This window comes from Rhododendron vialii, chromosome 7a (assembly GCF_030253575.1).
Source record: "Rhododendron vialii isolate Sample 1 chromosome 7a, ASM3025357v1".
Classification (NCBI taxonomy): domain Eukaryota; kingdom Viridiplantae; phylum Streptophyta; class Magnoliopsida; order Ericales; family Ericaceae; genus Rhododendron; species Rhododendron vialii.
The window spans coordinates 6309585-6333223 of record NC_080563.1 but is presented as its reverse complement, the minus strand read 5'-3'; the positions used below and the strand labels follow the sequence as shown (position 1 = coordinate 6333223).

Sequence of the window (23639 nt, the reverse complement as noted above, 5' to 3'; positions counted from 1 at the left end):
CGGTGTCAAACCTTCACCCTATGCATACCAATCAAAATTTAATGGTGGTCCTTGGAACTAGGTCGTGGAAGTAAAATCTAAATAATTTTGTAAGTTTATTGTCATTGTACTTTCTTTCAAAAAAAATTATTATAATCGACATATTGATTTACACCAATGACATAAGCTATAATATGATCTACAAGTGTAGGCCCAGCACTAGGACGGAGGCATTTGAGGTCTCTGTCTTCTCAAATTTTTAGCCTGAAAATAAAGTCCATACATACAAGAAAATATTATATAACTAATAGCCTTTAGAATTACAAATTCTAAATTGTGTACCATAGTGATAAAGTGTTGAAGTTTGGACATTTATCTAAAAGATCTGGGGTTCATGTCTTACACCCTTCGTTTCTATTTTTTTTTAAAAGAATGTTGTTATTTTTTTAGGATAAATTACGTAGTTAGTCCTTAAATTTTCATACTTCAACAAATCTCGTCGTTCAATTTCAATACAACATTAAAATATAATAATGCACCATTTGAGCCCCACGTAGGATGTTTTTTTTATTTTATCAAAATCGTCTATCTTTTACATAATATTAATTAGGTCATTCGTACCAAGAATGAAGTTGATGGCTTATAGCTAGACACTTTATTGGATGGAAAATATTATTCTATTATTCAATTTGTGTGTCGATGATAGAGCTTTCTAAACCTGATTGAGACAAAAATTTACGTAGGTGACTTAATCAACAAACATAAAAAATTTCAACGGATTTGATTGTTATTATTGTGTCACAGTCACATGGCTACATTACATTCAACTATAACAGAGGACTAGGTTTCATACCAAATACTATAAATTGACTGTACAGTCTAAATGTCGTTAGTGAGTGTATTTTTAAAATGATCAATCAGGACTGTTAGGATGTTAAGTTATACAATATTTAATTTGTGATATTTTAGACATGTATCTTGCTTGGGTATAATAATTATTAATTGTGCTACGATATATTTTGGTCGTGTATCTAGTATCTTTTGATCGATTTCTTTTGGTACGACACATTGTGGTAAGAAAGTGTCAATTTTTTGTGTTGTCATAACAATTGTGGTTATGTTATATAATTTGTAGTATTTTACACATGAGGGAGAGGGAGAGAAAGTCAAGGAGGAGTGAACAACTTGTTACCTGCTGAGCCCTTTTTTTATTTTATAAATTGATTTAACAAATGGGTGGTCCGGATTATTTACTTTGAAATCCAAGGGTTTAAAATCATAATGCGTACGTTACACCCTCTAATAAGGAGTGTGTACCATAGGACTACCCAAGAATAAAAGGCCCAAGCCCAGAAAAATTTGGGTTCACCGTATTTCAAGTGTAATCTCTCTGTCGCTCTCTCTACAGATACAGCGCAATCAAAAAATATAGGGGGCCAAATTCCGCCGTCTCTCAGCCACTTCCCATTCTGCTCTCCCTCTCTTCAAAACCCCCCCGGCCCGCCCCGGCCCGCCCCTCCTCCCTCTCTCTCTCTCCGCCTTCTCTCTCTAAACCACCTATATCTCCAGTCAACTCGCCACATATACTCACAGATTCTCTTACTTCTATGTCTCTCGTGTAACCATCCAGCTGAACTGCGATTGGAGCATTTTTTTTATTGGTAATCACGCTCACCTATATATGTATGTTATCTACAACGTTTTGTGTCTTTTTCTCTGAATACCGATGCTTGATCAAACTCATGGATTCTGATTGATTTTTTTGCTGGTGATTAATTTGCGTATCTTAACTTTGCACTTGTTATCGGGTACTTATTTCAGACGAATTAATATGGTGGAGATTCCAAGTGTATGTTGTTTTTCCTTCGTGTGTTTAGTTCCTTCAGGAAAGGTTGCTTTCGCATTGGCGCAGCTTAATATTTTCTTCGTACCTGTTTATCATTGCTAACCACGCCGTCGTTTGTAAACTTTAATGTGGATTAAAAAAGGAGCTGTACCGTCTTAGCAACTTACAATTTTTTCTTGTTTTGTCCTTATTCAACTTTTTTTCTCGTTGAGGTTTGCACCATATTTTTTTTGGTTCGGAAAAATAAAAAATTATGACTTTTACCCAAATATTTTGAGAAATAGTCACTTTTCAGCAGAAAAAAAGTTGTTTTTTTTTTTTTGGGGGCCAAAAAGTGGTTGTTTCCCAATATATTTGGATAAAAATAAAAAAAAATTATTTTTTCGATTTCTCTTGTCGAGAAAAATCAATAATCCACAAAAGTTTGGCGCAAAACTAACAAACACGAAAAATATTTTGAATAAGGACAAAAAGTGCTTAGGGGAATGGGGTTTTTTGTTGTAAACGATGAAGTGCATGTACTAGTACTGGTACGTTGATAAGACGTAACTCGTGAACTGAGGTGTGGTTATGATTGACTTGTTTCCGGTGAAAAGTCTGATTTTTTTAATTTGGAAGAATTGATTATATGCTGTAACAAGTTAAAAAACAAGTGAAAGTACTTGTTAAATGACTTGGCTGGTTTACAATCCGATTTGTATACCATAGTTCAATGCCAAAGAAGGTATGGATTACAATGGGTATTGCGTATATACTGGTTATGGGTACTTTTGGGACAGGGCAAAATGTTAAAAACTAAGGATAAAGTTTGGGCATGTATATATAGAGAAGTACCAATACCCATTATGTAGATTTCTTGAAGTAGCTATCATTCATAGTTATGGAAAATAAGTTTTTGTTATGCTTCTTATGAGCTTGTAGGTTAACTGGAAACTATTTAGTATTTACTATTCTTATGTTGTTCTGTGGTCTACTATTGGTGTAAAGAGGAAGAAATGGCGGGAAAATCGAACAAGGGGAGGAATCGGAGAGGGTCTCATAATGCACCGAATTCTTCGGAAGCGGCAGTTTTATCTGATGTTCCTGTGAAGGATAATATAAGCTTATCAGAGTCATCCAAATCCACTTCTAATGGGGACGTGCCTGTTACGGAATCAACTAGCGTCGAGCCAGAGTTAAAGCAGCCGGAAACTGCAAATTCAGAGAGTCAGTCCAAGCAAGGTGATGTGAATATATAAGCATTCAACTTTTGGCTATGGTTTTCATGTTATCACTTTTTTCTCTATTACCTGTAAATTAGCTCCCTCTGATATATCAAGTACCTCAGTAACACATGTAGAAAGAAAAAATAAAATAGAACTTGACGAGAGTCTAACTTGGGTACAAAAGTTCCACATGGCTGGTTCGTGCATTGGGATTGTATGAATCCCCGAGGCACTTCTCTTCTTCGAATTGTTTGTACTTCCAGGGTCTTATGGATTGCATCACCGTGCCAAACGAAATTAACATCTGTGCTACTTTTAGCAATGTGACCTCATAATCATAGTTCCAAGGTCTTTTATGCCAATAATGTTAGTGGTTAGGTACTTAAGCAAGAACACTATCATAACATATGTTGGATTCTCTTCACAGATGCGTTGACTCAACTATGAAGCAAGTATACTTCGCAGAAGAATTTATATTAAGAACATTGACTTGGGAAAGTATACTGTATAATCTGATACGTTGCTGGATGAGTTTTATAATATACTTTTGCAGCTAAGGTGCGCCTTCAGCCTAAAAAAAGGCCCTTGCTAATGCCTAGCCAAAAGGAGCCTTCTTGTGCAACAAAGGTGGGCCACTTTTGGTTTGCCTTAGGTAGCACCTTAGTGTGGTCTAGTGTGTAACTATATATCTCGGTGCCTTGTTATCTATTCTTAGTGGACGTGGATTTTAGATCGTTCATGTACTCTAACGCCCCAAGCAGACTACTAGCCTTGATTTTTATCTACAAGCCACACCACATGGCCCAAAATGCTTCAGCCCAAGGTACTAGTAGTAGCCCATTGGTTTGTTGTATACCCAAGATCAACCATGTAGACTTCCGATGTGGGGCGAGGTATCACAAATTCACAATCTCCCCACCTTTATGGCTTCGCACCCGCAAGGGGTGGAGCACTAGAGTCATAGGGTATTTCACAAGTCTTTTCCCTAGTGATCAGAGTCACCATGATATTTCACAAGTCTTTCCCTGGTGGTCACATGTGCCCCGCACCTAGAGTCACCACGGTATTTCACGGGTCTTTTTTGTAGCCCGAGCCCATTCGGTCGTGTGCACGGGTTGCTCTGATACCACCTCTAGGCTCTAACGCCCCAAGCAAGACTATTGACCCAGAACCTTGATTATAAATCTACAAGCCACACCACATGGCCCAAAATGCTTAAGCCCATGGTACAAGTAGTAACTCACATGGCTTGTTATATACCCAATATCATCAATGTAGACTTCCGATGTGGGATGGGGTATGGGTTACAGGTACTATCTCCTTGTACGGTCCTATTCTGTGTAAATCCTTCTTGTTCGTGGTCATGAATTTGAAATTTGATGCTAGCCCAGGTTTTTATTATTATTGGAATTAGTTTTGAGCTGTCATGCTAACAAGTAGATTCGGTCAGTCTTCCCAATGCATCTGTCATGGTCCTAGATGTACTAGACAAGTATTGACCGCATATTTTCTTGTTTCTAAAAAGAAAATGTATCCGTTTTAGTACTTGCTTGAAAGTATGAAGACTTGAGTTGCTTTAAAGTCACCATGCCTGTTTGGTGGTACATTTTGGGGCATCATTGCTACACCTAGAGAATGGGGTTAAATCTTAATTTTTGGCATTAGATTTCGCTCGCGGTTGAATGGGCTTGCTGGAGGAGGTGTAAAATAAGCTTTATTGCAGACTTGAGGTTCATAGGTTTGATTTCCCTCTAACGACCATTCATCTTACTTCTCTTTTCAAAATTAATAACCCAGCCAGAACTCAATTCAATAGAACCATAGTACAATGCCCTAACTCTATCCGGATTATTCTTGTGAAGGACTATTGACTTGGCACGTGGAATTGCTTTTCCAGCCTTTTAACATAGGACTCAGACATTTGACTGATCTGGGATTTTTTCTGGATGCAAGTACTTGGACACAGGACTAATTTGGGAGTTTGTTCTAGCTGCAGGTGAAGTTCATCTTTACCCTGTTTCTGTCAAGACACAAGGTGGCGAGAAGCTTGATCTACAAGTGAGCTACCTATATTAAGTCTTCAATTTCTGGTGGCGTAACCCTTTATATAATTGCTTGCAGAGTGATTGCATATATGAGTTTATTTGCATCTTGGCTGCCTTTGATATTCTGTTCCTTTTTGTTACTGGCTTACTGCGAACATTCTGGACACTTTGTTTCTTTCTTGTCGGTTATCTTGCTAAGTCTGAAGGCAATGCACTACCATTGTCATTTTCTTCTCGTGAGTGGCGTATCTTTTCTATATCATGCGCTTAAGATTGCATTTGCTTGGATGATCTTACTCCTGACATTTAGTTATTTTATTCATCTTAAATTAATTCTTAATTGATTGTCACGTGCAGTTAAGCCCTGGAGATTCTGTTATGGATGTGAGACAATTCCTCCTTGATGCTCCTGAGACGTGTTTCTTCACATGCTATGATCTATTACTGGTCACAAAGGATGGTTTGGTTCACCAACTAGAAGATTATAACGAAATTTCTGAAGTTGCTGACATCACAACTGGTGATTGCTCCTTGGAGATGGTTGCTGGTATGTTGGTTCTACATTCTTTGGTTGCCTTTATAAGTGATAGGTGCAACGTGTAGGTTAATGCTTTTCACACTCACTATTTTCCTTTGTGCATCAAAAATGGTGTATTGGCTAGTCATTTTTCACAGAATGTTGCAGGATGGAAAAAGTGAGGTGCCAAATTGGTGTGCCTGCATTTGTTTATGTATTGAGCTACTATTTTGATATTTGGCGTCTAACTAAAGAATAATGTTTGCAGCATTATACGACGATAGATCCATCAGGGCTCATGTTCACCGAACAAGAGAACTGCTTTCTCTTTCCACACTGCATTCCTCATTGTCTACATCACTTGCTTTACAGCACGATACCGGGAAAAGTCCACCTGCAAATTCAGGAGGTCTTGAATTTTGAGTCCGCAGTATTGTTGTTTCCTGGCTTTATGTTCTTATTCTCCACACACAAACACTTCTTTTCGTTTTGGAGTGTAGTCACAACAACTTTGGTTCTTGAATTTTGCTGTGGTGTAGATGCTGCAAAAACTGAGGTCCCAGAGCTTGATAGTTTGGGTTTCATGGACGATGTCACTGGTTCACTTACCAATTTGTTGTCTTCACCTCCTAAAGAGATCAAATGTCTGGAGAGTATAGTGTTCTCTTCATTGAATCCACCTCCAGGCTATAGGAGGTTAGTTCTCATGCTTTGGATACTCATTTTAACTTTTTAGACCTAATTATGGCTTTGTTAATGCACGTTCTTTATGTTTTCTCCAGGCTTGTGGGGGATTTGATTTATCTGGATGTGACAACATTGGAAGGAAATAAATTGTGTATTACGGGAACCACAAAAATGTTTTATGTCAACTCAAGTATGGGAAATGTCCTTGACCCGAGACCATGTAAAGCTGCTTCTGAATCAGCCACCCTTATTGGACTCATGCAAAAGAATAGCCCTAAATTCAAGAAAGGTAAAATAGCATGGTTGGGGAGCATTAGTTTGTATGTTATCTATAGAGTAGCATTAGTATTAGTATCAGTTAAGTTTCTAATACTAGTTCCACTATTGAAGCTTTTCGGGAAATTTTGGAACGGAAAGCTTCTGCACATCCGTTTGAGAATGTCCAATCTCTGTTACCACCAAATTCGTGGCTTGGACTATATCCTCTTCCAGGTGAGTTCAATATTAAAGGACTTTATCTGATATCTGATCATGGTGACTTTCATCTCGCTTAGTTGTAAAGGCATTGGAGGTTGAAGTTTCTTCCTCGCATTTCATAGGTTACGAGTTGATTGTGTTGGCCGACAAGCTCGTTGGCCAGTTATCTCAACTCTGGGATCTAGAATCAATTCCCTACATCACAATTTAAACAACTTCTGTTGATTGGGATCATTACAATGGAGTATCTTTTTTCGAGGACAGTTAACTTAAGGGTTAGGATGTAAAAAAGTGAGTAAAAGAGATATGAACTGTGAACTCTTAACAAATTGACACGAAACCTGATGGTTCTGTGCCTTAATGCGGTGGAGTGTGCCACCCATCAAATGTTACTTTGTTTTCAAAAGACCTGTGCGATCAATGCAGGACCCTGGGGAATTTTTTCCAGCTGGGCGTAAAAGTAAATTTACTAAACTGTCAAATAAAAGGTCATGAAAGTAAATTTTCTGTCCCCTGCATGGTTTTATTCCATGTTGATTTCTTCCAAAGAAAGGAGGTTCTTATTCAGTGCCATTCCCTACAGACATAAGATACTGGTATATACCATTTTGAAACTTTAACCATGGGAGTCAAACCATTTGAAGATTGGTGGGTTCTCTCGTTATTAGCGGTATTAGTAAGCTATATGAATGGTAAGATTGCTTCAGATCCCAAACATCATGAGGCATAACATATACACTAGATTTTGGGGGTGGGGGGGTGTGGTTTAACTACGTGGCTGCAAGGTTGTGCTGTTCAATAAATTATGCCTGCTAAGTACTGCAAAAAATTTCTTGTTAATGTGGTGTAGTGCTGTTCCCTTAAATCTCCTCCGGTTCTGCAGTGAGGTGGTCGCAGTTTTGCTATATTCTTGATGCATTTAGTTTATAGTTTGTGCAATAGAGCCAGACAAATATTTCAGAACTATTGCTAGTATATTAGTTGATGTCATTTTTGGGATCCAGATCACAAGCGTAATGCTGCTAGGGCAGAGAGTGAACTGACACTTTCCTTTGGAAGTGAGCTAATTGGCATGCAAAGGGATTGGAATGAAGAATTGCAGTCTTGTCGGGAGTTTCCCCGCACAAATCCTCAAGAAAGGTCTTTACACTTTCTTCTTCCATAATTTGAATAATTGTAGAACTCTCGGTCAAGTTTGGTCAGTCGTGGCATTGTCTTGATCACTTACATGGGGAGTTTTGTTGCAGGATTTTGCGGGATAGGGCACTGTACAAAGTGACATCTGATTTTGTTGATGCAGCAATTAGTGGTGCTATTGGAGTCATCAGCAGATGTATACCACCAATTAACCCAACTGACCCGGAGTGCTTTCACATGTCAGTAGAACTTGGAAACACTAACTAATATTTCATCTAACTGACGATTTATACTCTTTAAGTTTTAATTGACCGGGTAAAAAACCTGATATTTACTGCCTTCTGGCTTTTAACTTAGTTGGAATAATTTTCTGCCTTCAACTTTGGTTGCTGAAACCATCACATTATTCTTCCACTTATTTTTTATGGTCTCGGACTCTCAACGAGAATTATTCTTTGCTTGCATATCTGTAATATGATTATTTGGACATGAAATGCCAGTGAGTTTGGATAACTCTCTCTCTCTCTCTGAAATTGTTTTGGTATTATTTCTAGTTGAAAGCAATGTATTGGTTGTTGAAGTTGGTATGGAGAATTTATGAGTCCATGAATCATGATAGTCAAATATATTAATGTGTAATGGATTTTAATTTGCTCCTCTGGAATTAGTTTTCTTTATTTTTCTGTAATATCAACTTATGCGCACTTCTAGTATTATTAAAAATTGCTTTCTTTTGGGTGGAGATGCAACCTTGATAGCTTCTGTGACTTCAATTAGCCCATTGAAAAACGCAAAAGGAAGACATTTGCTTAACCATGCAGAATTGTTGTGGCCTTCCCCCGCCCGCCCCCCCCCCCCCCCCCCCCCCCCCCCCGGGCGCCCAACACCCCTCCCTAAACCTTTATCAGATGTGCTGAAACCCACTTAGAATGGGCTGCTTCTTGTACGATTGTTTCATCGTTACCTTAAAACTTTTTTCGGCTGTGATTGTTTCCTCTCTTTCCTACTCTTTCAAATTAAATATCCAGCAAATTGGCTAGCATGTAGGCACATGCTTTTGTAGACACATAAATTAAAAACGTTGACTAGCAGTCTAGCACATATAATTGGTTACATATGCATGCAGAGAAAATCTGTAGCTTTAGTACTTGTGTTGAATGCTCCTCGTATCCGCAGTCTCTGCTGGCTTTGACATTTTGTGCTGCTCCAATTTCCAGGTATGTTCACAACAACATATTCTTCAGTTTTGCTGTGGATGCGGACCTTGAGCAGCTGTCCAGGAAACGCATAGCTGATAATAATTTAAAGAGTGATAGCATAAGCTCAGTAAGCAATTCATCTGAGAAGACTTCCACCAATAAGTTGCCTTTTTCAGCCGCTAGAGTTCCCAGTGGGGACAAATCCAATGGCACAAGTACAGAGGATATTGGTTGTACCATGGATTCGGCTTCTGATGTTCGTTCTGAGACACAGCTGGCTGAAAGCGAGCAAGCCACCTATGCCTCTGCAAATAATGATCTGAAAGGCACCAAGGCTTACCAAGAAGTTGATGTATCGGGTCTGTATAATCTTGCTATGGCCATTATTGATTACAGGGGCCACAGAGTAGTGGCACAGGTTCGTATCAATCTGAAATATTATTTTTCCTCCTTCCTGAAATAAATTTCTTTCTTTCTAGGATCATCTTTATTATGTATAGAAGGCTGATATTGGCAATGATAGTTTTATGGAGGTTTATAAGAGTATAGAGAAGTAGTAGAGGTGTGGTATGAACCTCTACTATGCTTTCATTGATATTTGAACAAAGGATTGTGGTTGACCACTACACCTTTGAAATCCTTAAGTTCCTTCCAAAGCGATTGAGGGATTGCTGTAACTGGAGCTACCTATCCAGCAAAACTATTTAATTACGCTGTCTACTAGAGGGTTAAGCCTTGGAACTTGGAAGAAGCAAAGGGAAACTAGAGGATGAAGCATGTGCAAAAAACAAAATGCTCTTTTGCTCTTGAGGGAAGCGAAAGTGCTAAACCCATAGGATCCATAGTTTGATGGTCCCCCAAGAGAGGTAACATCCTGGATGAAACAATCTTGATCATTGCACCCCTAAGCATCCAGAACTTTATCCGCGTCTCTATAACGATTAGAAACCAAAGATTTCAAGCCCGTCAACATCTTCCCAATCTTCTGAATCTCTAAAGTCTAAACTCTTGACAAATATGCCAAGGAGAAATGCAAGCATGATTGATGATAGCCAGTATATGTTTGAATCATATATGATATGCACTTGTACAAAACCATGGTCAGCACACTATCGAATCCAAAAAGGAGAGCATCATCCTCAGCTTTGAAATGAGTACTTATATCAAATTGCTGAATAAAGGCAAAAAAAATACGGCAAATGGAATCCCTAAATTAGCACTGCTGCCACTCCATCCTGGCTTTTTACAGCTGTTAATCTCTGAACCTTTTTTTTATGGACTTCCTTTACTGCGTGCATGTTGTATTGTTTGAAGTTTAAATTTGACCTTAGTGTCTTACAAAGGGCAATTTGACTGGTTAATGCATTTTCATTTGTCAACTATTTGAATATTTTTTGTATTGGCTATTGGTGCTCTCTCTGAATCTTTCAGCGCTCTTAATTCAGTCCCCTTGGTTGTTATTCTGTTTTTTCTGATTTCCTCTTCTTTTTTGTTGGTATGTGTTAGACTTGGAGATGTTGCTTCTCTTCCTAATTCTTATCTTCCTAATCTTTTTGCCCCACCTCGTTGTCCCTTGTAGAGTGTTTTACCGGGCATCCTTCAAGGTGATAAATCAGACTCCCTTCTCTACGGTTCCGTTGACAATGGGAAAAAGATTTGTTGGAAGGAAGATTTTCATTCCAAGGTGAGGATGGCTATTGATTTTGTCTTGTTGCGCTCGATCTGTTAGTATTGTATTTTAGTCATTTTTGTATCCAAATGACATCATTGGCCTTTCATGACAGAAAGTTTGCTTTGGAAATTAGAAATACATTATTACGAAGAGGATGACCTTGAAAGTTATGTCGAATATATTTCCTGTTTCTGATACATAAGAATAACACTACGAGAATAATATTATGGATTCTGAGTTGTTATGCAGTCAATCTCTTAGTGTTGCATCTTTGTTACTAGTCTGTATATGATAACTGTCTTGGCTTATCATGTTAATGGACTCAAATAGAAATTTGGAAGGAGCGATTTCTATAAGTACCCTTCAATGCCAATTTATAAGGGGATTGCATTGGAAACTTGAAGAGTTTGGTGTGTGATAAGTATGTGGGTGGAAATTATCACAAATTTTTTTTATAGACAGAGCATAATTTCGTTAGATGTACAAGATCAAAACATGAAGTAATTACTATTAGAAAATAAATGCATGTGAGAGCTTTAGATAGAACGTACTTATGAAAAAAAGAAGAAGAAAGCTTTAGAGAGAGTGCACTCTCCTAGTGCTGCTATTGGCACAATCTCTACCTACTCTCAGCATCTCGATATTTAATAAGTGAAAACATAGGAAATTATCGTTATGTGGTAGCAATGTGTTTCTTTTTGGGCTATGACTGACAATAACGTTTCATTTTTCCAATTCAATGGCGCCAAAAAACCAATGTCGTACGGCTCCCTGCCAAGACAAACTATTTACTGGGCATCTCTCTTTGTGCTTCTTTCCAAGGGAAACTTTCCATTTGTGTGATAAGGAAGTGCGTATTTGTTCATTACCTGGTAATAATTGTAGAATGCCGATTCTGACTTCTGGTGGTTTTCACCTGAGAAATCTTCTCTATATGCATAGGGCCCAGGATTAGTTTTGCTTCTGGAGCAATATACTTTATATGCTATATTTTTGGTTTCAAAACTGTCAATAATCTGGGCCTGCTACCAGTAATGTGAACAGTTGTGATAGGCCATCGTGTGAAAAATACTCTTTACATTTATTTAGGAATATACTATTCACTTCTTGGCACAATGTCAATACTGATCTAGCAATATATGTTCTATGACTATCACCTGGTTCTCCGATGATTTCTGAGCCTTGTGTTTCCCTAGGTACTGGAGGCTGCCAAACGCCTCCATGTGAAGGAACATATGGTCTTTGATGGATCTGGAAATGCTTTCAAATTAGCTGCACCTGTTGAATGCAAGGGTATTGTTGGAAGTGATGACAGGTCATTGCTATCTTTATGTTATCACCATGTTGAGGAATTTCTCGTTATGATAAGCTTGTTATTTATGTCATAATTCTGTTTGACACTTCCACATTTTGGGACTCTGCGGATTGCTTGCAAGATTTGATATTGGCTTTGAAGTTTGAAGTAGTGTAGCATGAAAGTGTCGCATCATTCATTGTGACGATTGATTTGTGCATTGTGAAGTCGAGGCATTGACATATTGACATTTCAGTTCACTTACACGGTGCATGTTGCAGTTTTATGTGCCTACTTTTCCCCCTGTAATGTTTTAAGATACAGACAACTGTAGTTCTGAACATTGAACTTTGATGCTTAATATTCTTCTTCTTCTGAACTTCAGGCATTATCTCTTGGACTTGATGAGAGTCACTCCTCGTGATGCAAACTATACTGGTCCAGGCTCTAGATTTTGTATTTTGAGACCCGAGTTAATTTCTGCCTTCTGCCAGGTAATCTTGCTCTGTGCTTTTGTGAAACATGATTTTGACCTCCTTTCAGTGTATTCTAAAATTTCGTTATTGGCCCGATGGATAAGGCTGAAGCGGCAGAGAGGCCAAAAAATAGTTGTGAAACAAAGGGGGAGCTTCCTGGTTCCAGCGAGTCTTCAAATGTTAATGGTTCTGAAGAACTGGTGAGAACTGAGGCAGATACATCTCTGACAACTTCTGACAAACAGGTAAAGGTGTCATTCTCTCAAGTAATTTTAGTGATGTGCATTTGATTGTTGCCTAAAAGAACTCAAAAATATGGCTTGGGTTCATGCAGCACTGAAAAGCCTAATGTTGTTATTCTTAGAAGTTAATGTATCAACTTGAAATCAAACAGAGTGGTTATACTTGCATGCATACAGAGTTAATGTATCTATAATGTATGTCCTTTTGTATGCATCATATACGGTAATGTACGTGGGTGTCTACGTGTTCTGTAGTGATAATCGTTTAGGCAGATGCCTACATCACCAGATCATATTATTTTGCTTGAGTTACAAAGTTGGAAATATGGTGTCAATGGCTTCTTGCTATGCAGAGGATACTGCATGATGAGGTCGCGTTGCTAACATGAATGTCGCATGTTGTTTGGAAAATCTTAATGAGATTCTCAGTGTCATTCTCTCAAATTTATAGAGGCCGTACTGGGAATGGGTTAGTCTGTATCCAGATAACTAGTTAACTCCAAAATGTGTGGACCATAGAGAGACTGTCATTAAGGTGCTGAATTCATTTTGGACACAGATCCAAATGGTGATGTATGTGATCCCTTTACCTCCCAGAAGTGTCAGCTCTCATTTTGAAAACATATATAGTAAAATGCTAACTGGTGGATAATGTGTAAAGTGCATTGGTATTTGCTAGAAGTGGATTGAAATCTGTGAATGTGTATTGATATCCACACAAATTCATATTGAACTTCTAACTTTTTTTTGGCATTGTATGAATGTTAACCACCGTAGTGGTCAGAAAAACTGTTGTTTTTTAGGTTTTTGAAAACATGACCAATATAGTGTCTTGTAGGTTTTTTTTTTCGGGCTCTGGGAGACGGTGTCACGTCCCTTTAAGGAATTTCTTTGTTTTTGACTAGTGGGGATGGGTGGGCAATAAGTGAGATTTAAGATTGATTTTGTTGTTTTGTCTTGCAATTTTTATTCTCTTTTTTGGGGGACAAAATAAAAAAGCTTATTTCCCTCCATGAAACATAGAACGATGACGACTTTGAAAGCTTGTTTTTGTGCCCTCCCTCTCCTATTTGAGGATCCATGTAGCTCCCTAATCTTCTTTTAATTCTCCCTGCTTGTTAGATTTTCAAAATGCACAAACATCTCTTGGTCATGTATTCGCTATTATTCAAAATGCTCAAACACTGCTCGTAGACTTTCAAAGTGGTAATGATGGAATTTGTAGTGTGTTTTGCTTGTTCTCATATGAATTCAATCTACCCAAACGACTCTCAGTCATGCATTCACTGTGGTTCCTTTTCGTAGGATGTGTTAAAAGAAGGCAAACGTGAGGCTGCCCAAGAATGTGGTTCTTCATTCGTCAGAAATGGAGATATATGTGAAGAAATATCTTTCAATCCTAATGTCTTTACAGAGTTTAAGTTAGCAGGAGGTGAAGAAGTAAGTCTTGTATTTTTCCTTGAGACACATTCCGTTCAAGTTCATGCTTATCTGCTTTTCATATTATAGCCATATTCCTGGGTATTTATCAGGAGACTGCTGCTGATGAAGAAAATGTTAGGAAAGTTAGTCTCTATCTTAGGGACATTGTGCTTCCCAAATTTATTCAAGATCTTTGTACCCTTGAAGTTTCACCCATGGATGGCCAAACACTGACTGAAGCACTCCATGCTCATGGAATTAATATTCGTTATATTGGAAAGGTAAGTATAATCTGTTGATGAGCTGCATTGATTCTCTGAATTGGATTCTGGCTCGTAAATTAATTGTTGGAGAGGTAACAGTTTTCCCAACTTGAATTGGAAGCGTAAAAATTGGGAATGTGAAAATCAAGCCTGACTTTATATGGTCTCTTTCTCTGACTTTTTTTCGCACATCGGACGACTTCTCCAGGTTGCTGAGGGGACCAAACACTTACCTCATTTATGGGATCTTTGTTCCAACGAGATTGTAGTCAGGTCTGCTAAGCACGTCCTCAAGGTGAACAGCTTTTACCTCTTAAACTATCCTCGTCCTATGTGCTATGTACTGTCCGAAGATAGGGTGATGGATCAAATTGAAATCTTGTATGTGGTTCAGCTACTTTTACCTTTCATTTCAGATTGATACAAGCAGGGTATGCCCCTGCATTGCACGGAGAGTTACAATAAATTTTTATCACTTCGTAAAATTGCATAAAATCAATTGAGAGATACAAAAAATGAACTTATTCATCATAGTTGTTGAAAAAAAATGCTTCATGTCATAAGTATGTATACATGAACTACCCAAGTGTAGTTTCTACAATATATTATGAAACTTCTTAATCGTTATTTAGCTCAAAGAGAGATGGTTGATTCAAAGTTTTCCTTATGGAAGTTTGATTGAGAAATTGGAGGCTAAAATTATTCTTTTTGTAATTTGATACTCAAATATACAACTATTTATGAGTTCGAAGGAATTTTATTTCCTAGTTAGTGCCTAATTGAGAGTCCAAATTTTACAAGGAAATACTGCAGATATAATTTGGGAGATTTGACTTATCTTTTCATTTTTCCTTTTTTACATTTTCAGATGGATTTGTAGTTATTCTTTTTCATACTTTCCTTTCATAGTGGAATTTTAGAATTTTCGGAAAGCTGTGGATGATCGTGACTGGCTTGCCTCGCCTATCTCTTTCTTACTTTATTCTTCTTCTTTCCTGTCTTTTTTGCTTCTGTTCGGTAATTTTTTGGAGCCTTTAAATTGTCTCCTAAACTCTGTTAATTGTAAAATCATTGCCTCTGTTTATTGCTAAATCAGTGTCTCTGTTAATTTTAAAGTCACTGTTACGGGATTGCAAATGTGTGATCTTGAAGTGTTCTCTTGTTTCACATTTGGTCAGCTTTTATGTTTTGACTTTTGAGTCAGCCTCTTTAAAGATCGCTTAACTCATAATGCCCATTTGTATCTTGGACATTTCAAAATCTACAACTTGGTTTGCTGATCTACATGCAACTATTTGACTTGCGCTTCGCCCGCTCGGTTGATGTGCCATTGTAATGTAACATATATATAGAATACAATAATAGTAATTTGCCTTGGTGACCCAGTTTTGGATATATCCGTTTTCCTTGTTGACTGGAACAGTGGAACGCCAACTAATGTAATTTGATATTGGTTGAGTGAATTTACATTATGTCTGGGTTCCTAAACAATCACAGAAGAATATATGAACTTAACCCATGGAAGGTTCAGATGTTGATTGTTTACAAATCCATTCATCTTGGTCATTATCTGATGAACCTAGTTTGCTTTGATCTTTTAGGCTGCTGTCGGTTGGAACTATCTACTGGCATTTTATCTCCTGCTGTGTCCAATCTGTTTTGTACTCGTTTGAGTTTTGCTACTCTTGCTTAACGGTGCTGCCTTCTAACCTCATCAGTGAAATAGGCTGAGTGATATATTGGCATATGCACAGCACCGACTGATTCTCCAACTCGTACAGGGCTTAGAAAGTGGCGCATGCATTTACCATCTCTACTTGGTTTTGCAGGATGTTCTGAGAGACTCAGAGGATCATGATGTTGGGCCTGCAATAGCTCATTTTTTCAACTGTTTTTTTGGAAATTGTCAAGCTACTGCTGCTGTAAAAGGTCCTCCTAACGGGGTGCAGTCCCGAGCCCAAAGGAAGGTACACCACTATTGATTATGTCATTTATTCCTAGTCCACAATGGCCGTTGTTGATGTGCTTTGTCTTGTTAATTTTAAGTGCTTCTATGCTAATCCCAGGCTTAAGGATCCCTTTAATGCACATGCATAGGCTTTCATGTATGCATGGCCAATAAAAACTTACTATTTAGGGAGAGTTCATACTCTAAAAAATAGAAGTTGAAGATGTTGTATTGTGTTGTCTAGTCTGGTTCAAAGAAAAATTCTTACCAGGGAGTTCATTTTCTAGTAGATTTGTTTGTTTACGGCATTCTGAATTGGGTTTGTGAGATTGTCATCTGAGAATTAACTTGAAGATTTACACGTGTGTAAATCCTGCAGGATCACGCTGGTTACCAAGGCAAATCATCTAGGGGCCATGGAAGGGGGACAAATGGAGGATATTCACGGAAGGAACAGTGGTCGTATTTGAATATTACGTCCGAGAGTTTGTGGTCCGACATTGTAGAATTTGCAAAAGTTAAATACCAGGTACTTCAAACTTGAGCATTTGCTGCTTCGATCCTGCCATTGACCTTTGATGGTCTTGTAATATTTCGTGATCGGAGCCTCGTGGTCTTTATATTATTTTGTGATGGGTGCTTAATTCTCTCTGCAGTTTGAGTTGCCGGAGGACGCAAGATCACGGGTAAAGAAAATTTCAGTCATACGCAACCTTTGTCAGAAGGTAGCTTTTTCTTCCCTTTGTTGTGTTAATTTAAAAGGAACTGGAAACCATTTATTGCCTCTGGTGGTTTGTAGATCTTTGATCTAAATGGGACTGATTTGTTGCCTCTGCCTCTGATTGTTTGGACATCTTGGATTTAAACGGATCTGGAAAATTTCAGTCATACGTAACAGGAGGTGAAGTAAAAGTTCATTTGCTTAGTGGTTTTGAGGAATAGGAAGTATGTGTTCTCTTTGTTTTTATAAGGTCAGGCAAAGATATGTGGCTCCTCCCATGGAGGTGGAGAAGCAAATAGTGACTCTTGTGGCAGAGATAGAAGGCAGATGCCATTTGGAACCAGAAGGGGTAAAAAACCAGTGAGGTTCCGAGGAAAGCCAGGCTCTTGTTTTGAGGGGTCAACTATCGTAAGGAAACTCTAATTTTGGATTTTTTCCATTGCTTAGGAGGAACTGATGCAATCGATATTAATTAAGGCTGGCGTGGTTAAAGATTACGTTATAGGTGCTTTCAGAAATAAGTTAACCTAGTCTACCGGTCCTGCCACATCACTAAAAGACTGCTTGACCGCCAGGATGCTCCGTCCTTCACTTCAAAAAAATGTTAATAGAAGAAGGAACTGAAGAAGAATTTTGTAGGTAATAGACCGGTGCTTTAAATCTGTGGAGGGCTGTTAACATTGTGGTTATTGTGTCTTTCCTTGATCTGGTTGGAATTCTCATTGGGAGTTTCAGTAAAAATTGGCTGTCATGCATTAATTTCTGGTTTGGTTGCGCATGTTCCTCCACGAAAATCATATGCTTTGCTTATCAATTTACTTCAGTTTCAATATCTCAATAAAATATCAACCCACAGTTTGTGGTTAATGGTGTATTTTTTATGCAAGTAATACAGGTATACTATACCGTATATGGAACTATGTGATGCCACAAATTAGTTGATTACTAACTATTAAATGTCGACTTGTCTTGCACTCTTTGAAAATATGCCATTGTTTTGTCTTTTCTGTCGTTTCGGTGTGTGAAAGTTCTCAGGCGTGCAAAATATGGGAAGTGAGAGGTTGTGGATGCTAGTTTGTGAACTAGTGTTATTATTTTCTACTGTCCACTATTTTCAAATGTCCACCATAGTTGTTTCAGCTCTGCAATTTATACCTTCTTCTTGAGTAGTTTTTGACACATCTATTTGGTGGTTTTCACAGGTAGGCATAGTCATTGCAGCTCGAAAATATGATCTTGATGTTGTGGCACCTTTCTCAACATCAGACTTTTTGGATGTGAGACCAGTAGTGAAGCATTCTATTCCAGTCTGTTCAGAAGCCAAGGATCTTGTAGAAACAGGAAAAGTTCAGTTGGCTGAGGTATGAACTGTTAGTTTGTTGTACTATCAGAAAGTTGGAAGTAGTTTTCAGCAATTATGTGTGGAAGAAGTAAGAAAAAAGTTGACCTGAAATGGAGGTGAAGCAATGTGTATGCTAGGGGAAATTGTCTTATATTTGATGAATTCTTTTGCAGAACTAAAAACCCTAGCAAATTCTTTTAGGGAAGTAATAGTTTGCAAATTGTAAATCTACGTGTTAGAATCATGAGTTTGTAATGGTTGCAGGGAATATATGCGATGACTTTTGGCATATAAGATACATTTTCAGTTGCATCAGAAGTCAACCCAACTACTAGGCACTAGGCAGATTTAAGCGTGCATTTTTTTGCACCCAAACTTTGAAGGTGCATACTGTTTTGGCCTACATACTTTTTGGGGTGGTAGTAGAATGCCCCAGTGTCCCACAGTGAAAATCTCTATTAAGAATGGAGAACTTCCTTGTCCAAAGGCCCAGCCAAAGAGGAAAAAAACCTTGTCGATAAGGCCTAGTGAGAAAGTTTTCACCCCAGTTGGAGGAACTTGTAAGGGTTACTTCTCCAAAGACCCAATAGTAGGGTCTGTATACAACACGAATTTTGATCACAAGAATCCAAGAGAGAAATATTCATGTGATTAGTATTTAAATGTAAAGAATTCCTCCTTAAGATTCCATCCTAGGCCTCTTTGAGGGTTGGTACTGTGTGGTTGCAGTAATTTTGAGTTTCCAAGTCGAGTAGGAAGAAATGTGATCATTAATTCTGTTGCACTTGTTCCAGGGAATGCTTACTGAGGCGTACGCATTATTTTCTGAGGCATTTACAATACTTCAGCAGGTATGCAATGCCAGTTCTTTTTCCCTTTGACTTTAAATTGTGCTACTTTGATTAATGATCGGCTTGTATCATAAACTGCAGGTGACTGGTCCAATGCATCGAGAGGTTGCAAATTGTTGTCGGTAATCATTGTCCTCTGTGCTAACCTATTGCCATGATATCTAATCTGCTTTACTTTCCAATGTTACAAAGTAGCCATATTTGTTCATCAGCTTGGTACTTGAATGGCTGATCACAGAATGTAGCGTAGGAGACATCCCAGTCACTTGGGCCTCATTCCCCTTGTCAAAAGACTCCAGTTCAAGTCTCCTTAACTTGCCTATCAAAAAAGAGCTGATTATATCACTTGTCTTTGTATCACAAAATGTTTATCTCATAGACAAGTTATTTTCTTTTGATTAAGTGCTCAGAAGGCACAATCTGTGACACAATGTATAACAGTGTGGGAAACAATCCAGTGGGAATAGTGTGAAAGGTCTACCTCATTGATGGGAAACAATCGCAAGACTAATTGATTTGCCATTTGAGGCATATTACTGGGAGGAACTGGTTATCTATGATCTGCCACTGATGTTCCCACTTCCGATTGCAATAGTTATCTTGTAGACAAATTTTGTTTTGTGGAATTATATGACCGCTTATTTCTTGTGCTCATAAATATTATTATTCAAACAAATGGATGCTCAGAGAAACTAATTTTGAAGTTTTTTCTGTTCAGTTACCTTGCTATGGTTTTGTACCATGCCGGAGACATGGCTGGAGCGATAATGCAACAGCACAAGGAACTTATTATAAACGAGCGATGCCTAGGACTGGACCATCCTGATACTGCTCACAGGCACAGACTTTACTTTTGTATTCTTTGACATATTTAATTGCTTCAGTGGGGTTATGTTGAAGCACCACTAAATAAAGCTAGAACCTTTTTATTTATGATTTCTGAAACTTTGATTTTCCTTTAAATCTGCTAATCATCTCAAAATGGTGTCACACACACAAAAAAAAGAAAAGAAATAAAAGGAACATTGTCATAAAGGTTTTGACATTTATAAACGATGTTGGCTTTTTGATCCGGAAAGTCTGTGGACACAGCAAAACTGTGTACAGATTGCGTTGTGGGGCCCATAACGGGTCCCACAAAAAATGATCCGAGCTGTTCATTATGTTTAAAACACTTTTTCAAGGGCTCCCGCGAAAATCAGCTTCATACAATACCTATAAAGACTTGATCTAATCGTCTAACTTTTCATGATCTGAAAACTGGAAAGAAAAGTTAGATGATTAGATCAAGTACTTGTAGTTATCGGATTGAGCTGATTTTTCGCGGGAGCCATGAAAAAATGTATTAAACATAATGAACGGCTTGGATTATTTGTGTGGGACGCGTAATGGCCCCACTACGCAATCTGTGCATACTTTTGCTGTGTCCGTAGCAAGGTTCGTAATTTACTTTGCCTTGAGCCCGCCAGTGCAAAATTCCTCTAGGTCCGCCAAGGAATGACGACGCGACGTGTCAATAGGTGTTCTTTAACATTCATAGATCTCAGTCTCAATAATTTATTTATTACATTTGTACAGAAAGTGAAATAGAGTTGGAGGATGCACACTCTCTTCTCTCTCTTTCTCTCCAGTTTTTTCCTCACCTGATGTTAACCATGATGGTGTTACGTATATAGGAAAGACATGTTTCTACATCCATTCTATTCTCAGTTGATCTGCTGGCTACTGCAGCTATGGCAACATGGCTCTTTTCTACCATGGGCTTAACCAGACTGAACTTGCACTTCGTCACATGTCCAGAGCATTACTCCTCCTAAGTTTATCATCTGGTCCAGATCACCCTGATGTGGCTGCAACCTTTATAAATGTTGCAATGATGTACCAAGATATTGGAAATATGAACACAGCTCTTCGTTATTTGCAAGAAGCATTGAAAAAGAATGAGAGGCTTTTAGGCGAGGAACATATTCAAACTGCTGTTTGCTATCACGCTCTGGCCATTGCATTCAACTGCATGGGTGCTTTTAAGCTCTCTCACCAGGTATGTCATAGTATTACAATTTATGTGATTCATGTACGGGTACAGAAACTTGTGCCTTTATAATGACAAAATAGGCTTCATTATGACAGCATGAAAAGAAGACATATGATATACTTGTGAAACAACTTGGAGAAGAGGATTCCAGGACACGTGATTCCCAGAATTGGATGAAAACATTTAAGATGCGTGAATTACAGGTAATGCCAGAAACTGTTTCTGCTTTTTTATTCTTCACTACTGCGTAAAAGTTTTTTTTTTTTCCTGCTTTTCTTAATTATATGCCTATGTTGACAGATGAATACACAAAAGCAGAAAGGTCAAACTCTGAATGCAGATTCTGCCCAAAAGGCTATTGATATCTTAAAGGTGCTTTTAAATGCCCATTCTTCTTTTCACCTTTGATGGTGCAGCCCTTGATTGCTAGAGCTTTGGAAGCTTCGAGTGCCCAAGGGCCCAAGGCATGTGAAGCTTCATGTAAATTGGTTCAAATTTTGTCAGTTAATAAAACTAAATGAAACATCTAGATTTGTGAATATACACAAATCTTATATATTTTCTAGAAGTAAAAGTATAAGACATGGAATGGTTTCAGCATTCAAAATATTTTGAGCATTCTCTTTATTGAAATGCCGGATCTGAATAGTTACAAGTAACAAATTATTTCTGTTTCTGACCATACTGAACCAAGCTTATCTTTCTGCAACAATTTTAGACTTCTTTTGTGATAAAAGATTTCTAATTGATAAATGTCAAAATCATTTTCTTTATTTGTATACTGCAAACTTATTTACTCGATTGATACCCAATTATTGAGTTTGATTCGACTGCATTATGCCTTGTTTGGATGCTAATTTGAAAAAAAAAAATTCCCAACTTCAAAAACACTCATTACCCTTACTTCCAATCATTACTCTCATTTCTCTCTCCACTTATTACCTCTATCTACAATCATTATTCTCATATCTCTCTATCTCTCTCCACTCATTACCCCTATGCCCAATCATTCCCCTAATTTCTCTCTCCACTCATTACCCCAAAAACCAAACTCAAAAAATCTCAAAAACCCATCCAAACAAAGCATAATGAGCATTTCAACTTGCCCAGAATTGTTTCACCTTTTTTTTTGGCTCGGTGAAAGTTAGTGTTGTTAGACAAAGTTAGATTAGCACCTTATAGGAGTTGAACTCCTGATCCCCTTACTCCTAGCACCTATGTGCACCCCCTGATGTCGTTGGGCCAAAGGCCTCTTGGGAATTGTTTCACTTATTGGTTGACTTTATTTTGTTGTAATGTGTTTATTGTTGTGGTAATGGATTGCTCTTCCTTTTATTCTTGTCTCTGCTTCATTTTTATTTGTCTTTTAAGTATTCTGAGTTCGTAACTCTTCATGAGTTAAAATTTGATTAACAGGCTCATCCCGATCTATTGCATGCATTTCAAGCTGCTGCTGCAGCTGGAGGATCCGGGAGCTCTGGTCCCCCCGCGAACAAATCCTTAAACTCTGCAATAATTGGAGAGGCTCTTCCACGAGGTAGGGGAGTCGACGAAAGAGCTGCCCGTGCTGCCGCAGAAGTCAGGAAGAAGGCCGCGGCTAGGGGCCTCTTAATTCGCCCGCACGGAGTCCCCGTCCAGGCATTGCCACCACTTACACAACTCCTCAACATAATCAATTCAGGGATAAGTCCAGAGGCTGAAAACAATAACGAAGCCAGTGGAGCAAAGAAAGAAGCTAATGGCCCTCCTTCAAGTCGTCCAGCAGATGGGCTTGAAGCCCAGCCAGAACCAGGGCAGCAAGATCAGGCTCCGGTTGGATTAGGCACGGGTTTGGCTGCATTAGATGCCAAGAAGCAGAAAATGAAACCAAAGTCACCGCGTGAAGGATTGAACTGAGAACTTACAGACGGGCGACAGAAGCCTGCCTTTGGTCCTCAAAGCAAGGGATATTGTGAGGTCTGTTGAGGGTAACTTGTGATCTCCCTGCTTACGGAAGTTTGGAGTGTCAAGACATGCCCGTTGGTGATATAACATTTGATTCTTTGAATAATCAATGCTCGGAGAAACATGATTTGGACCAGAGAGCATCGGTCAAATTTTGAAGAAAAGAGGGGATTCATATTTATGATGGTATAAGCTCACAAATAATTAGTTGGCAAATGTAACTTATTTTTTGCTTCTGGTTTGCACCAAATCAGGGTTCTATGGATACCGAACCTGATAAGGTTCTTTTCAATCAATGCTTCATCATAATAATATTTTGAGCATACGAGGTTGCTTA

At 38.3% G+C, this 23639-nt stretch overlaps 1 protein-coding gene across 2 annotated transcripts; it reads left to right on the top strand.

Moving 5' to 3' along the window:
• The first annotated feature begins 1344 nt into the window (after positions 1-1344).
• Positions 1345-23639, top strand: LOC131334299 (clustered mitochondria protein). Of its 2 annotated transcripts, none has more exons than XM_058369233.1 (29): positions 1345-1640; positions 2813-3046; positions 5027-5088; positions 5433-5622; positions 5861-6001; positions 6132-6288; positions 6375-6568; positions 6670-6771; positions 7761-7896; positions 8004-8132; positions 9111-9510; positions 10672-10776; positions 11961-12079; positions 12444-12552; positions 12639-12779; positions 14082-14216; positions 14309-14479; positions 14670-14756; positions 16291-16428; positions 16789-16938; positions 17066-17134; positions 18333-18491; positions 19267-19323; positions 19405-19445; positions 20042-20161; positions 21055-21364; positions 21454-21561; positions 21659-21730; positions 22775-23639. In XM_058369233.1, exons 2-29 carry the CDS (start codon positions 2821-2823, stop codon positions 23252-23254), a joined length of 4308 nt encoding a protein of 1435 aa, XP_058225216.1. In that variant the 5' UTR covers positions 1345-1640; positions 2813-2820; the 3' UTR covers positions 23255-23639. The 2 variants fall into 2 exon arrangements, with proteins under 2 accessions (XP_058225216.1, XP_058225217.1); XM_058369234.1 differs by having other exon boundaries at positions 1385-1662.